Below are 17,055 nucleotides of genomic sequence, written 5' to 3'. Positions count from 1 at the left end.
TGCTGTTTAAAATGACTTCCAATCATGGTGCTGCAGTGTTTCCAAGTAAAAAGGGCTGTGATGTGTCTTACCGGGGGAACTTACCCATGTTAGATAAGCTTTGTTTGGGTATACGTTACAGTGTTGTTGGCAATGCATTTAACGTTAATGAATCATTAATATGCATATGAAATAAGGTACATTTCAGAAGAAACAAGGTCACATATTGATTGTTGACAGTATATTGTAATTAGAGTAAGCTAACTTTGTATCTCCTCTAAAAGCAGTGGTCAGTGTTTACTAATTCAGAGCTCGAGGCAACTACATAAACCATAGCTCTACAAATGAGGAGAATCAACTGTATATATGTAATATGTGATATATAATTAGAAAATATACTGAAATAGGAATCAGAAAATTTAAAGTTTAGTAATCAGATGTACTTAGAGAAATCACAAGCATTTAGAGTCTCAAGTTATAAAACAGATAATTTATTTTGTATGTCTATTTGTTGTCATTGTCAAATGAGATCAGGTATGGAAAGCCTTTTTGTAGATTCTAATATAAATTATGAAGATAGAAAGTTACCAATCTGAGGAGAAAAGTTTAAATGAAATTACAAAAATAAAACTTAAAAAATTAAATGACCAATCCTGAAAGGCCTTTGTATATTCCAATGCAGTAACTAGTTACAAACAGGATATGACTATATTAAAACAAACGAAGAAAAAAACTTCTATGAGAGTAAAAGGTAATTTATAACTGGCAACACTTATAATCTAATGTGTAAATTGAAGAACAACATTGATGGAAATTTGTAAAGATGACACGACAAAAGTGACTTCAGACATTCCACTGGCTGCCATGTTGCCTATTTAGAATGTTACAGGAGCAATTCCTTCACTGTGACACACTGGGCTCCATGATCTTCCAGTCCTTTTAAACTCTTAGTGATTCCTGAGGGACTAGGAGTGTGACGGGGAAAGAAAGGAGTTAAATACTACTGACTGAGCCCATACTATGTGCCTGGCTTTTTATCTTGAGTCGTGATTAAACTAAATTAATTATGTTTGTTGTAGTCTATTTAGTTATTTGGAAAATTCCCACGCGGAATAGCTATCGATAGCAAAAAAGTTATAGATACTCAGTAAATACTTCTTGAATTGATAGTTTTAAATGCCTTTAAACATAAGAAAAATTGTGTATTTATAAATAATTTTTTATTTATATAAATTTAAGGATACAAGTATAATTTTTTACATGGATATATTGCATTATAAATGAATTTCACAGTCCTAAAGATTTTACTATTCACAACAATCTCTATTTTTATTTTTTAATGCTTACTGAACCTCTCTCATCTCATAGGCACCGCATTAAACAATTTATATTTTTTCATTTAATGCTCACAAAAACCCTATTAAATAGTCATTACTCTCCCATTACAAGTAAAGAAAAAGCAGCATAGGAGGGTAACTCCCCAAGGCCGAATACTCGGTCAGCAGCAGGCCAAGCATTTGATCGCTAGTCTTACCAGCCACCTAGGCTACATTCTTTTTGGTGACTGAAATGACTAAGCATCTTCTTTGGTTCTGCCCCCTGCAGCTACTGGGAGTTGGCTGCTGGTTGTGGTTACGGGTCACTGGGCCACCGTAAAGAAGAACCCACTCTATTTTTCCCTTTTCTCAAAATGTACCATTTAGCTGGGTGCTGGTTGAGGCCTGACTATAAAAACATGCTAACCAGGCTGGGCGCGGTGGCTCACGCCTGTAATCCCAGCACTTTGGGAGGCTAAGGCAGGCGGATCGCGAGGTCAGGAGATCGAGACCACCCTGGCTAAAACGGTGAAACCTCGTTTCTACTAAAAATACAGAAAAAATTAGCCGGGCATGGTGTTGGGAGCCTGTAATCCCAGTTACTCTGGAAGCTGAGGCAGGAGAATGGCGTGAACCCGGGGGGTGGAGCTTGCAGTGAGCCGAGATCACACCACCGCACTCCAGCCTGGGCAACAGAGCAAGATTCCATCTCAAAAACGAACAAACAAACAAACAAACAAAAACATGCTAACCAATCATGGCAGCCTTAGGCAAGCAAAGCTCAAGAAGTGATCTTGAAGAAAAGTTCCACAAGATTTCAAAGAAGGCAGACTGCAGTGATGGGATTGATATCACGGATTAAGTCTGACTACTGAAGAAGAATGGGAGGAAGTTTTTCAAGAAAAAATAAACAATGTGCACAAATCTTGGAGGGTATCACTATACTGGAAGGCTTCTGAGAAAAATAAAACCCTCGTTTATCTGATCAAACATTGGCGTTACAGATTAGCGGGAGGCAAAAATAGAAAAAACTGGTCTGAGTCTAAGCCTCTTATATTCCTTCTTCTTTAAAAAATGACATTTTCCTTTTCCCTTAAACAGTTCTTCAAACTTATGATATTCTCGGGAGCACTATCTAGGAATTACAAGAAGGCATGAATTCCCTAAGAGTCTATTTTTAGAATTGCCATAAAAATATTTAATAATTTATTCACCTGATTTCAATAGACACTATCACTTTTTCTCATCTTGAAAGGGAGGTAGATTCCTGTCTCAGGACTTGATATATTTTCTCATTTTGGGCTAAGGCCTGTCAGATCCCTGGTAATCCAGTGTGGATGGGGGGAAAGCAAATAAAAAAAATAAAACAAAACTTTCTCCTAACGCCTTTATTCAGCAATGATTCCTCTGAATCATTATAATTTTCCACTAAGCCTTTAGAAGAACTATGACGCCCTTCCAAGCACAAGGTAGGTTTCTGGATAGAAAAAATTATCAAGAAGCTAATGGTTGCTGGCCGGGCACAGTCGCTCACCCCATAATCTCAGAACTTTGGGAGGCCAAAGCAGGCAGATCACTTGAGGTCAAGAGTTCAAGACCAGCCTGGCCAACATGGTGAAACCCCATCTCTACTAAAAATACAAATACAAATACAGGTGTGGTGGCAGATGCCTGTAATCCCAGCTACTTGAGAGGCTGAAGCAGAATTGCTTGAACCTGGGAGGCAGAGGTTGCAGTGAGCCAAGATAACACACCACTGCACTCCAGCCTGGGTGACAGAGAAAGACTACGTCTCAAAAACAAACAAACAAACAAACAAACAAACAAACAAACAAACAAAAGCTAATGGTTGCTGTTTTGTTTTGTTTTTTATCCTTGCATACATCAAATCTCAGATGTTCCAATGGCTTTGAAAATATAGAAGAACTGGTTTAATCTCAATATACGCACTTTACTTTGGGTATTGAGGATAAAAAGCTTGTCATCTGGCTCTAGTAGTTTGCATGCATAAGCTATGTTGACAGCTGTCTCCTGCTTGTCCCCTGTCAGCATCCAAATCTTGATACCCGCTTTGTGAAGAGCTTCTATAGATTCAGGGACTCCCTCCTGCAGACGGTCTTCAATGCCAGTAGCACCTAAAAAATAACCAAAGTAAAATAGGACTTGTAAGAAACCAAAGCCAGCTGAAGCTCAGCTAGTCTACAGTTGAATCCTATCTGTTAGCCAGCTCAACCCTAAACTATATAAACTGCCCAGCTGCCTCTGGAGAGTCAAAGGAGGTTTGGCAACCCAGACCAAAATTATATGCAATGTAATATTTTGGGAAGGAAGCCTCAGGGATCAATGAATTTATCAAACTTACTTGTTCTCCTTTTGGCTAGTTTTCTTATCTGTAAATTGAAGGTGTTTGAGTCAATTGTTTATGCAACCTTACACTACAATTTTATAATTCTATGATATTCCCAAGGATAAGGGCGGGATTTTATTTATTTTTATTTTTATAGATTTAGGGGGTACAAATGCAGTTTTGTTACACTGAAATACTGTTTAGGGATGAAATCTGGGTTCTCAGTGTAATCATCATGCCAATAGTGTAAATTGTACCTGTTAGGTAATTTCTCATCCCTTGCCCCCTGAGCTATCCTCCCACTTTTCTGAGTCTCCAATGTCTACTATTTCATTCTCCATGTCCATGTGTACACATTATTTAGCTCTTACTTATAAGCGAGAACATGTGGTACTTGACTTTCTGTTTCTGGGTTATTTCACTTAAGATAATGGCATCCAGTTTCATCCATGTTGCTGCAAAAGACACAATTTCATTCTATTTTATGACTGAGTAGGATTCCATTGTGTATATATATGTGTGTGTGTGTAGATATATATATATCACATTTTTCTTTAATCGTTTGTTGATGGACACTTAGATTGATTCTATGACTTTGCTATCGTGAACAGTGCTGTGATAAACCTATGATTGCAAGTACTTTTTTGATATAATGATTTCTTTTCTTTTGGGTAGATACCCAGTAGTGGGATTACTGGATTGAAGGGTAATTCCATTTTCAGTTCTTTGAGAATCTCCATACTGTTTTCCATAGAATTTGTACTAATTTACATTCCTACCAGCAGTATATAAGCGTTCCTTTTTCTCTGCATCCTTGCCAACATCTGTTGTTTTCTGACATTTTAATAGCCATTCTGACTGGTGTAAGATGGTATCTCACTGTGGTTTGAATTTGCATTTGTCTGCACCTGATAACTAGTGATGTTGAGCATTTTTTCATGTTTGTGGCCACTTGTATGTCTTCTTTAGAAAAATATCTGTTCATGTCCTTTAAAGGGCAGGCTTTTAAAGAATGCTCTTGCCAGTAAGATGCAATGTCTATTTGCAATGTTCTTTCACGGGTCTACAGTTTCCTTTTCTAAAACAACTGGGGCCATATGTGTTTTGGAATTCAAACATTTTTCAGATATTAAAAAAGTAATATGGTGCATATACCATATTCTATAATACTCGGTAATCAAGCATATTAATATTTCTGCAGGAAAACTGACAAATGTTCACACAAATTAGGATAATAAAGAACTATAAATAGTCTTATATCAAATCAGGCATGATTCTTCTGCCAAATGAGTTTTGGCACTAAACCCATGGAGCATTTTTGATTTTGGAATCGCAGATGAGGAAATGTGGACCTCTACTACTTACACTGTCACAGAGAAATCACTTAGTGTAGGTATCATTGCTGTATTTGCTAGATACTAAGTTAGGTCAATGCTTTCCTCCTAAATAGAGGAATGGAGCTCAGAAGCTGGTATCTTGGTATATCAGAGCTTATATTAGAATCTAGGTCTCCAGACTCTTAGACAGTGGTTCTCAAACTTGACCGCCTTTAGCATCACTTTAGGGAGCTATAAAAAATTCCAATGCCCAAGCCACACAACAGATCACTTGAATCAGAATCTCAGGGGATAGGATGCAGGCATCAGTATTTTTTAAAGCACTTCAGATAATTCTAAGATTCAGTTTAATCCAAGACAAGAGGGATCAGTTGTGCAATTTTAGTTGAAATCAAGAAGAGAAGAAAAATAAATTTCCTTAGTCCAGTAGCAGATAAAAAGTTTGGAGCCAGGCAGACATGAGTTCCATGTTTGGTTAATGAGCAATGTCAGCCACTGGCATATGACCTTGAACAAGTCATTGAACTATTCTGTGCCCCACATTTCCTCTACATAAGATGGAGATTTGTTGTGAGAATTCAACAAAAAGATAACACATATTAAGCACCTTATCCAATGCCTGACAAGAAACTCTATTCTGATATTTATCTTGATTTGAACCAAGATATTTATTGGAACATTTACTTGACTTTGTAGTCTATGTTAAGTGTTGGGTTTTACGTGATCTTCTTGGGGTGACCATCCTGACCCCATCACAAGTGAAGTCTAGTTCACTGCAGTGGACAACAGAATAGAATGGATTGGAAGTTGGATAGAGATCAGATTGGACAGGGTAGGCAGATCTATATATGTTTATTAAATCACAGTGGAAGAAAAGGCACTGGTGAATAACCCTTATTCAGAGATATCCAGTGTTTTTCAAAATCCTCCATTCAGGCAATACAACGTAATTCACCTACCAAGTAATGTAAGTTTGTTCTCCAACCTCATGGCAGATTCAAGTAGTAATTCTTCCCTGTTGTCAATGCTGGTTTCAGCTAAAAAATGATTCCTCAGCCACTCTGCATATTCAGTGTCACTCATGACCTATGGGAAAAATTGAAAGAGAGGTATGAAGCAAGCCATATGATCTTGTGGGAATACCAGGACTGACCTCTGGCAAAATATCAAACCATCAACTTGTTTTACATATTCCTCCCTCTGGGCACAGCCACGTCAGATCCATATCCTCACATCACCTGGACACTAGCTTCCCAAACTCTGTGGTCAGACTAGTGCAACAATGATGACAGATGGACCCTTTAATTCAGTATTTCTGGAAATTCTAGGCACCATATATGATGACAGTGGATTAATGTCTTTAATGAAATCAGAAAGTATGCAATTCGGAGTGGTCTCCAATTGACAGTTAAATTCAGTTTGATTCTAATGGTGCAGTTGAGAAAATGGTATCAGGACTGTTTAGTTCGAAGGATTCTGTTACCAGCAGCACCTTTCATATCTTTTGATGGTTTTTTTTTTTTTTTTTTTTTTTTTAGAAACAGAGTCTCATTCTGGCCCAGGCTGCAGTGCAGTGGCATGATCTCGGCTCACTACAAGCTCTGCCTCCCGGGTTCACGCCATTCTCCTTTGATGGTTATTTTATGTGGTTAATGAATGGTAAACAGAGAAGGGTCCTATGGGTGAAACAAGTCTTATTCCAAACAAAAATTAAATGAAATTCCTGGAAGTGATCAATGATACATTTTCCTTTGTCTTTAGGTTGCCATAGAAGGAGAAATCTACATTTCAGTTTTTATAAAGCAGAGTGGGGTAAAGGGGGTGAGGCAATTCCTCTCTCTGTCTACTCATTCTTGCCCACGGGTCATTCGATTTGAGAGAATCTGGCACTTGCTGGGCTACATTTTAATCAACGGCAGGATCATTCAATTGAAAAGGCAGACTTGGTTTGATCATGAACTCTCCATTCTTCCTTTAACTGTGTGTGGGGAAGGCTTTTGATTTTGTTTTTGTTTTTGCTTTGAGATGGAGTTTCGCTCTGTTGTCCAGGCTGGAGTGCAGTGGCACAATCTCAGCTTACTGCAACCTCCGCCTCCCAAGTTCAAGCAATTCTCCTGTCTCAGCCTCCCGAGTAGCTGGGATTACAGGCATGCACCACCAGACCCGGCTAATTTTTGTATTTTAAGTAGAGACGGGGTTTCACCATGTTAGCCAGGCTGGTCTCAAACTCCTGACCTCAGGTGATCCACCTGCCTCGGCCTCCTGATTACAGGTGTGAGCTACTGTGCCCAGCCATCAGGCTTTTGATTCCTCATGCAGCTGGTTGACTGAGTTCCTTGGGGTCTACAACAGATCCCACTTTCCCTAATGCAGCTCCCATGAACTAAAACTTGGGTAAGAAATGAAAAGTTCTGGTAAGAACATCCCTCAAATAATTTATTGGAGCTCCATCTTCTTTCTTACTAAACTTTGGTTTAGAAAGGATATGCTATGTACCAAAATCATTCTCAATAAAGAATAATCAATACTGAGATAATATCTAGGATATTTACCTGAATTTACATATAAAGACTTACGGGCACATAAGAAAAGAGTATTAAGAACTTATAATGAAAAAGTTAAGGCTGATCTGTGGCCTCATTCTTTCCAAAGCAGATTTAATGCTGTAAGACAGAGTGGTCAACATTTTCAAAGTCCTGAGGGAAAGAAAGTAAGATCCAGAGATTTTTGTTCCCAAACAACTGTTTACATATAAAAGCACTCACAGACATATTGAAACATGCAAGAACTTAGAGAATATAACCTTTAGGGATCCTTCTAGCAAAATACTTTGAACAAACTTCAACCAACCAATATACAGAATAGAGAAGGTAAAAAGAGAGCCAGTGTCCAGGGGACTTCCCCAGTGCCTGGATTAGGGTTTACTACATGCTGGTTTTCAGTCAATGATAGTTAAACAAGGAAAACACAAAAAAGATGGAGTGCACTAAGCAGTCTCACCTTCTTTGCTATACATAAAGTACGAAGGCCTTGTTTGGCATAGTCATCCAAGTGCTTCTGGGTTTTCTCCCTTATTATCATCTGCTGTTTTTCCGGACTTGCTCCATCTGAAATAATGGACAAGACGCTTGAGTTCCTACCTGTCTGCCAAATTACAGAAATACTTTTTAAAACAATAATAGTTTAATCCACACTAAACAAACACATAAAAAAGCCTTCTGGTTTTGAATCCCAAATGGGTATCTGTAAAAGGGACCACTCAGAATAAATCTTTCCCTCGTTTCTTTCCCCTTGGGCAGAGGAAAGTACACGAACTTGATACAAACACTGTTCCCAAATCATCAATAACAACAGTAACATAACTATAATGCTGCTAGCTGACATTTATTGGGCACTTTCCATTTGCTAGGCACTTGGCCAAAGGCTCTTCAAATACACTGCATGTAGTATGTCATTAAACCTTTCAGGAACCTATAAAGGAGGTACTATAAGACCCATTGAGTTGAAGACTTAGGCACAGAATAGTTAGCTAACTTTATCAAGACCCCACTAATGATGGAGTTCACATTTGAACTCAGATCTGGGTAGCCCCAAAACTTACTTGCTTTCCCATCAAATCCTAGGCAGCTTCCCCCTACTTCACCAAATGCGATTAGTCCCCAAATATCTATTTCTTCACCTTTATAAAGTCATCGAGTGTGGTCTTTTAATCTCCGAGCTTTTCAAATTACTACTATCTCATTTTTGCATAAGCTTACCTGGGGAAGCCACTGACAGTAACTCCATGATCACAGAATCGGCGCCCTTTGTATACACCACAACTTGATTGGAAAGGGGGTGCCGGACCACAACAGACATTCTTTTTCTTACTGAGTCAAAGGGCAGGATGTGTAGGAGTTGAAATGTTAATGGTCCCAAAGCAGCAAAGTCCACCATGACCTGCTCTGGTGTCCGAGACTGTAAAGTGCACTGGTAAGCCCTGGCAGCATACACTAAGGCCGCTTCGTCTGGGCTCTCAGCCTCATAACACAGGTTGCAGGCCATTGGCTGTCCAGGGAGGGACTCTGCCTTGCCATTCAGAAGGCCTGCATCACTGTGTTGTTTCTCTGTTTCTGTGCAGCAAGCTGAGCTACTGGAGCACTGGGGGCTCTCACACATCTGGGAGACCTCTTCCTCCACAGGTGAAGCCGGTTTTATTCGACTAAAGAGAGGGAGTCTGCTCACAAAGGCGTTTGGAACTCCAGAAGATGGCTCTTTCCCACTGTTAAACGATGGTGAACTTGATCTTCGGACAGACAATCTCTGGAAAAGACTTTTAATCTCTTCCAAAGACTTAATGGGCAACCCCCCCAGTGAAGGGTGCCTGATCTATGAAAGACAATTTAGGAAGGTCTCAATACAGTCAAAAGCAGTTTATAACAACTTTGAAGGCAAACTGGACATAAATTAGATATAAAAAGAGTTACCACTCTCTTAAATGGCTAGCATCCCATTCCTTACTTACAACCGCCATGGAAAATATTAATACAAATAAAACTTTGTTTTTAAATAAATATTTAGATAATTTGATATTTATTAATATTTTTAATATTTATGTAATACTTTGCTAATATTTTAATAATATTAAAATGAATGACATACATTTCTACAACCATTTAGAAAGAAATTTGACAACTGATAATAAAACACATAAAATGTTAATATTGCTAGCAGTGGGCATCCTTCAGCAATTTTTTTCTAAAGAAATAACTTGAAACACAGGAATTCCATGATCTTAATTGTGTGCATCCTAATCATAACAATCTTAAAACTATAAGCAAATTAAGTATTCAGTAACAGCAAAATTGACGCATCTTGAAATGTTATCTAATATTTAAAAATAAAGCTTATAAAGTCTATAGGGCAATACCAAAAAAGTTATGAGACTAGTGTAAAAAAAGTAACAAGTAATAATACACATAACAAAAACACCAGAAGAAAGCAAATCAAAAGATTAACAAAATGTATTTTTCTCTTTTATTTTCTAGATTCTGCAAAAGTTTGTTACTTTGACTTTTCTTTTAAATGGACCAGTAAGCAAAGTAGCTTCATCAAGAAGAGTTATCAATATCATAATGTGGATTTGAATTTCTATTTTCATAGAACTTTTTCTTATTTGTACACCCTGGTTTCTCTTAAATCTTGACTTTTATCAGTGATTACACTGAGAAATTCACATTAATTATGGAAGGCCAATTAACTGGATGGAAAAATTTTCTCATTCAGAAATGCTCAATAAATTAAAAAGTTTTCCCCTAAAAATAACTAATTTTATAATAATTTGAAGGTCTTATGCTGGTTGACTTTCAAACTTATCAGCAACTCAAAACTGAAGAGTAAAACCCAATCACAGATTAGGTTTTCTGTATCTCACATGAATGCTGATTAGCTACTTATTCACTGCCTTTCTATCATTACTTTGAAATACCATGAGGCTTAGACTCTTATATGCGTCACAGATTTTCTTTCAAGCAGTAGAATATTATATTCTTTAAGAATAAGGCAATAATATTTCTTAAAAGGAAAACATCAAAAGATACTTACTTTGAAAACAGATTTATTAGAAAAATTATGTGGGGGGAAAAGAACAGCCTTTATTCTGTAACTGCATAATCATTTTTTCAAAGAGCAACTTCCTAGGCAAAACCTTGTAAAAATACAGTTCCTGATGAAGCTCAACTTGATTGGAAGGAAATTATTTTTATGTTAAAGTTGACCACCTCAGAAGCTGCCAAAAGAAAATGATCTGATGGAAAATTAAATCGAATTGGGTTGTGCTGCAAATTGAATTTTAAGTGAGTAAAAGGTGAGATAGTTATACACAAGGAGGCTAGCACAGCAAGTGGTGAATCACCAGCCCATTAAACAAGTTTTCCTCCTCATTGAAAATGAATTTACCATGAATTCTAAGCTACAAATATACTTTAAAAATCTAGGGTTTTTTTGGCCAGGTGTGGTGGCTCATGCCTGTAATCCTAGCACTTTGTGAGGCTGATGTGGGAGGATGGCTTGAGCTCAGGAGTTCAAGACAAGCCTGGAAAACATAGCGAGATTCCATCTCCACAAAAATTTTAAAAAATAGCTGGGCATGGTGGCAAACACTTGTGGTCCCAGCTACTCAGAAGGCTGAGGCAGTAGGATTGCTTGAGCTCAGGAGGTCAAAGCTGCAGTAAGCTGTGATTGTACCATGCAGCGTCAGGCTGGGTGACAGAGTTGAGACCCTGTCTCAGAAAAAAACAAAAAAGGCCAGGAGCAGTGGCTCACGCCTCTAATCCCAGCACTCTGGGAGGCTGAGACAGGCAGATCACCTGAGGTCAGGAATTTGAGGCCAGCCTGGCCAACATGGTGAAACCCTGTCTCTACTAAAACTACAAAAATTAGCCAGGCGTGGTTGTGGGTGCCTATAATCCAGCTACTCAGGAGACTGAGGCAGGAGAATTGCTTGAACCTGAGAGGCGGAGGTTGCAGTGAACTGAGATCATGCCTCTGCACTCCAGCCTGGGAGACAGGATAAGACTCTGTCTCAAAAGAAAAAAATCATTAAACATGATATTGAATCCAATACTGTATATTTTGCTTGATACAGTGTATATGATATTGGAGGTCTCAGAAGTCTCAAAGAAAGCTTCAATTTGGCAAATAAACTAAAGCAAAATGAACTGTTCTCATCACTACCCTCTTAGAGGCAAATAATATAGTAGCACTGAGCTGTATTTCCTAGGTTCAAATCCCACCTCCCCCACAAATCTGTATTGTGACCCTGGGTAAATTACCTAGCCTCATCTGTAAAATGGAGAATAGTAGAGTAATAGCATCTAACTCATAGGATTGTTAGGAGGATTAAACTTGTTAATACAAATAAATCACTTAGACCAGTGGACCTCAACCATTTTGGCACCAGGGACCAGTTTTGTGAAGACAATTTTCCACGGACAGGTTGGGTAGGACCTCAGATCATCAGGTATTAGATTCTCTGGATATTAGGATTCTCATATGGAGGACACAACCTAGATCCCTCGCATATGCAGTTCATAATAGGGTTCGCATTCCTATGAGAATCTAAAGCTGCCCCGATCTGACAGGAGGTGGAGCTCAGGCAGTAATGCTCACTGGTTCTCTCCTCCCCTCCTGCTGTGCAGACTGGTTCCTAACAGGCCACACAGACTGTCACCGGTCTGTGACCAGGGGGGTTGGGGGCCCATGACATAAACCATGGTAAGTGCAGAGCACAGAAGAAATGCTGAATCAGTGTTATATAGCTGCTATTATTTATCATTTTTATCCATATATCAAGCTCAGTACAGATACATTTAAACCCAAAATTCTCTTCCAGAAAGTGACGCTTGTTTGCATTAGAGAACTTACTCACCTTTTGTCTGCGTTGGTTAGGAGCAGAAACCACTACTGTGTTGCAAATTGCCAATGCAATGAAGAAGTCGATGATGTACAATGTTTCCAGTAGTGGATTTTGGATGGTCTCATCTAGTGGCATAAAGAGCCGAGGTGTAATCTGACTAAATTTGTCTAAAAGCCTGGTGTCTGGTACCACATCTGTTTCCTGAAAATCCAATAAGACAGTGTGTTGTTATAAGAAGTATATAAAAGTTAGTTTTAAATCAACATGAGAAATAACTTGTATAGCCACGATCATGAATCATGAGATGGTAAACTTTATTTTTCTTTTTTTTTTTTTTTTTTTTTTTTTTGAGACGGAGTCTCGCTCTGCTGCCCAGGCTGGAGTGCAGTGGCCGGATCTCAGCTCACTGCAAGCTCTGCCTCCCGGGTCCACGCCATTCTCCTGCCTCAGCCTCCCGAGTAGCTGGGACTACAGGTGCCCGCCACCTCGCCCGGCTATTTTTTTGTATTTTTTAGTAGAGACGGGGTTTCACCGTGTTAGCCAGGATGGTCTCGATCTCCTGACCTCGTGATCCGCCCGTCTCGGCCTCCCAAAGTGCTGGGATTACAGGCTTGAGCCACCGCGCCCGGCGGTAAACTTTATTTTTCTAAAAACAATTTTAATGTGTATCCTGTCATGGGAATTGAGAATAGGGAAATAAAAGACATAAAAACAAACGGATAATCCAGAATGCACATTATCAATGGAGACTATCTTAACTATTAAACTAAACAGGAATTCAATTTTCACCAAATCTAGCTGAGTGTTTTCTCATTTTGAAATACATAATAGCAGAGGTAGATTTTATTGAGCCCAGAATTCTACCTTGGTCATAGATTTATTCACCATCACTTGATGAATACTAACTCTTAAACTTTGGGCATTATTCATACCATGTTATTGCAACAAAATATTTTATGGCTTAAGTTACTACTATTAAAAAAAACCTCTCCAAAAATAAAAATTATAAGCAGGCTAACATATTTTATCAGCATTTTCAAGTAATACAAGACATTAATAAGGGTTCTTCCAGATTTTTGATCACCACATACATCTGGCAACTATGCTTTCTTCTCAGTACAGGTTTGTTCTAAGAAGTTGTTATTGAAAGAAAGTACTCCATTTTGTTTGACACAGTGCTTCTCACACTTATGTGAGAGTACTAGTTTTGACAAAATAATGTTGTAGTAGAAATCTAAGTATAATCCAGTAACATACAGTTAACTGCTTTAGAAATTTTTCAGCTGAGTCAAAGGAGGAACCACATGCGCAGAATCAAGGTTGTACAAAAGCACCATTGTATTCTAAGAGTCCTAGAGGCAGCTGGCCCGCAAAGCACACTGACTGCAGGAAAGCCAGGAGAGGAGATTTAGAGAAAAGAGTAAAATATAAGGATGTATGACATGGACTCGGAAGATTATGGCTTATATTTATGCTTAAAAGTTTGGTGAGAGTTAGCATAGGTTTAATAAGAAGAGAGGATGGGATGGAAAACATATGGGTTAGGTTCAGGTCTTAGCTCCACCGCATACTAACTGGAGGTCTTGGGCAGCTTACTTAACCTCCTTTTCCTCTTCTGTCTAATGGTAAAAATAACACTTACCTCCCAGGTGGCTGTACAAAGTAAATGAGATAATGACTAAGATGAGACCAGTATAACAGTAACCTAAGTAATTTAATGTTCCTTTTCCTTCCTTCTTTCTCAAACGACACACTCACCTTCAGATAGGTTAGCAGTCTCACCTGGCTTCCAGAGTCACCAAGTTACCTGCTGTCAAAAAGCATTGCTAACTTTCTAACTAAATTCATTAATTCTACTGGCTTGTGCTATTTGACTTAGCGAAATTTGAATCTTGTTCAGTTTGATGGAGTTCATAGCCATTCATGATCTGATGGTTGTTAATTAATAAGTTGATCACATTTTCTCATGAGTCTCACATATATAATAACTCTGAGGTGGCACTAGTGCTAGACCCTCAGTTACTCAGGGAACAACTCTGGCCTTAAGGACCCCCTTTCCAAAGTCAGTAGAAGAAAGTGGTAAAGTTGGAGAGACTTATTTATTTGGTCAATGAAGAGATGCCTGGGAAATTTGTTGCATGGTATTTTACCAAGGCCTATGATTATGTTGTTGTTTAGTGCTTATGAGATTCCACAGGTCAGGGCAATATTTCCAATGGCATCCTTCTCTGAATGTTAACATGGAATAAGCGAAAGATTAACAAAGAGTTCTATACTGAAATAAGTTTAAGAAATGTTTAAGCAAGTTTTTTAATTTTAGCATTTCTCAGAGAGTTTAATGGGTATTAGGAATCTCCAAGAAGAGGCTAGTATGTACAGGCTTTTCAAATTCTATTTTTTAGAGACTTCTTTTATAGAAGACATTTGAGACTGAGTCAGAGACCACAGAAGCTAATAGTGATTTCATTGTATCAATGATCTCAGCAATTATTTAACTAATAATTGGTTCAGAACATAAGGATTATCTTGCATTCTGACGTCAATCTAACATTGATGAAAGGTTTGCAACTACTGCATTTGTGACAAATGCTACTTACTATGGTCTGAATGTTTGGGTCTCTCCAAAATTTGTATGCTGAAATCCTAACCAGCAAGGTGATGGTATTAGGAAGTGCAGCCCTTTGGGGTGATTAGGTTATGAGGGCAGTGACTTCATAAATGGGATTAAAGTCCTTACAAAACAGGTCCAAGGGAGTTTGTCCACCATATGAAGACACAGTAAAAGAAGGTACTGTTTTTATGAAACAGGAAGCAGGCCCTCACCAGACCCCAAATCTGCTGGCTCCTTGAACTTGGACTTTCCAGCCTCCAGATCTGTGAAAAATAAATTTCTGTTGTTTATAAGCTACCCAGTTTATGGTATTTTGTTCTGGCAGCCTGAATGGACTAAGACACTATTTATGTAGTCAACGTAATATGCCATTCAGGGAATCCAATGACTGCATGACTGAAAGGCTGTGCCATGGCCATGAGAACAAAAGTAATACTGAAGTTGGCCCAAGCTGGAGATGAGTGGGAACAGTGTGTGAAAGTGGGGTTGTGTGGCTCTGGTCAGCAAAATTGTGCTGAGAAGTATTGTCAAAATAAAGTGGGAAAAATCTAGAAAGTCAGAACCATAGAAGACCTTGAAAAGCAACATAAAACAATATACATAAAAGAGCCCAGAAGATTTAAGGAAAGGTCTATATACAAGGAAGCTTCAGGCATGGCTCATTCTTCTACTTTAGTTGGTCCCACTAAATTAAGTTAATTTCTAGTGACTAGGAAGTTAGTTACCAATTAAGGTGACGATAGAGAGTCACCACATGCAATTCTTACCTGCTTGACTGTATCTGTAGCTGTTTCTCCCAAGATCAAAATCTTCCTTACTGAGACCCAAGATTACATTATTAACTTTTGCTCTTTTGTCGGTGATGGATGGTTTCTGCCTTCTCTGGATGCCTGTTAACTTCAGAACCAGGCTCAAACCATCTTACTTTAAATAATTCCTTACATATGTATGGAATCTCTCCCCAGAGAATTTGGAAGGCCCATTAAAGTAAGGACTGTATCTTATTGATCTTTGGATTCCTAACTCAGTACCTGACACATGGGTAAGCAATAAAAGTGTATTGTCATATGTTACTATAATTTGCTAATCTCATATCTCGTAAGGAAAGAGAGGGAGAAACAACCAGATGAAAAAGATGTTCTTCTTTGGAAAATAAACACATATTACCACCCACTGGGCTTAAGTAGGTATTTTTTTAAAATTCAAGAAAATTTTTACTTCAAAAGAGAGCGCAGATTACAGAGCATGATGTAGACAGCTTCCCATAATGTAAACAAAGCCTTATTTGGTTTCCTGGTGAGAGTCTAGTCTCTTTGTCCTAATCTTGTATGGTATCTGCCTATCTCAAATTTTAGATTTACCCTCATAATTCCTATTATGCCTTCCTACTAAGTTGTAGATTTCACATTCAGGTTTACTCCTTTCTTTTTTTTTTTTTTTTCTCTCTCTCCTCTATTTAAATTCAAATTAACAAGCAAAAACTGGCCAAAACTCCCTTTGCCCTTTAATAGTGTTTGTTGAATCTTTTGAATGGCTTTCATATAATTTAAATGTTAAATTTGTTTTAAAACAGAGAGAAGCAGCAGCCCGCTATAATTGTTTATGCAAAACTTTAAAAACCCACGGTTTAGTAATGGACAAAGGATGGGGCATAAAGTTGATCAAGGAGCTCTAACACTGTTCTTCACTCTTCCCCTAGTTCCACCTGTACCCAAGGTTTTTCATTTCATTGCCAGATGCCACTCTACTCATTTTAAGGGTTCACCACTCCACCATTGCAACTTTGGCTTAAGAGTGGGCGCAAATATATTCTATTGCCACCACTCCCTCCCCACTGATTCCTAAACAACACAGTCCTGAAAAAAAAAAAAAGAGACAAAGGTCAATAACTACATGCTAACAATTCCTCCTGCACACCACATTCTCCCATGGCCCTGTGGTTCTGAATGTCTGCATGTACCACATGCTGTAAGCTCCAAATGCCTTTCCTTCCTTTTCCAATCTGTGATCCTCTCTCTACTCATTAGTTTAATCCTAACTCAAGTTGTAGCTCTTTCGGGCAGCCTTTC

At 38.4% G+C, this 17,055-nt stretch overlaps 1 protein-coding gene across 6 annotated transcripts in view; it reads right to left on the bottom strand.

The window, feature by feature from the left end:
- ATP10D (ATPase phospholipid transporting 10D (putative)) overlaps positions 1-17,055 on the bottom strand; it is a 116,231-nt gene that overhangs the window by 31,212 nt on the left and 67,964 nt on the right. For all 6 annotated transcript variants that reach the window (XR_646908.4, XM_009206790.4, XM_009206787.4 and 3 more), the window contains 5 exons: positions 12,388-12,576; positions 8,738-9,347; positions 7,980-8,086; positions 5,939-6,065; positions 3,246-3,430 (listed from right to left, as the gene is read on the bottom strand). Coding sequence is in view for 5 of the 6 variants with exons in the window: in XM_009206790.4 (XP_009205054.3) it covers positions 3,246-3,430; positions 5,939-6,065; positions 7,980-8,086; positions 8,738-9,347; positions 12,388-12,576 (1,218 nt within the window). In the remaining variant the exon portion in view is untranslated. The remainder of the gene's footprint in view (positions 1-3,245; positions 3,431-5,938; positions 6,066-7,979; positions 8,087-8,737; positions 9,348-12,387; positions 12,577-17,055) is intronic.

Source organism: Papio anubis, chromosome 3 (genome assembly GCF_008728515.1).
Source record: "Papio anubis isolate 15944 chromosome 3, Panubis1.0, whole genome shotgun sequence".
Lineage (NCBI taxonomy): Eukaryota > Metazoa > Chordata > Mammalia > Primates > Cercopithecidae > Papio > Papio anubis.
Note: the sequence above shows the minus strand (reverse complement) of the source record. Positions and strands in the feature narration are given on the sequence as shown.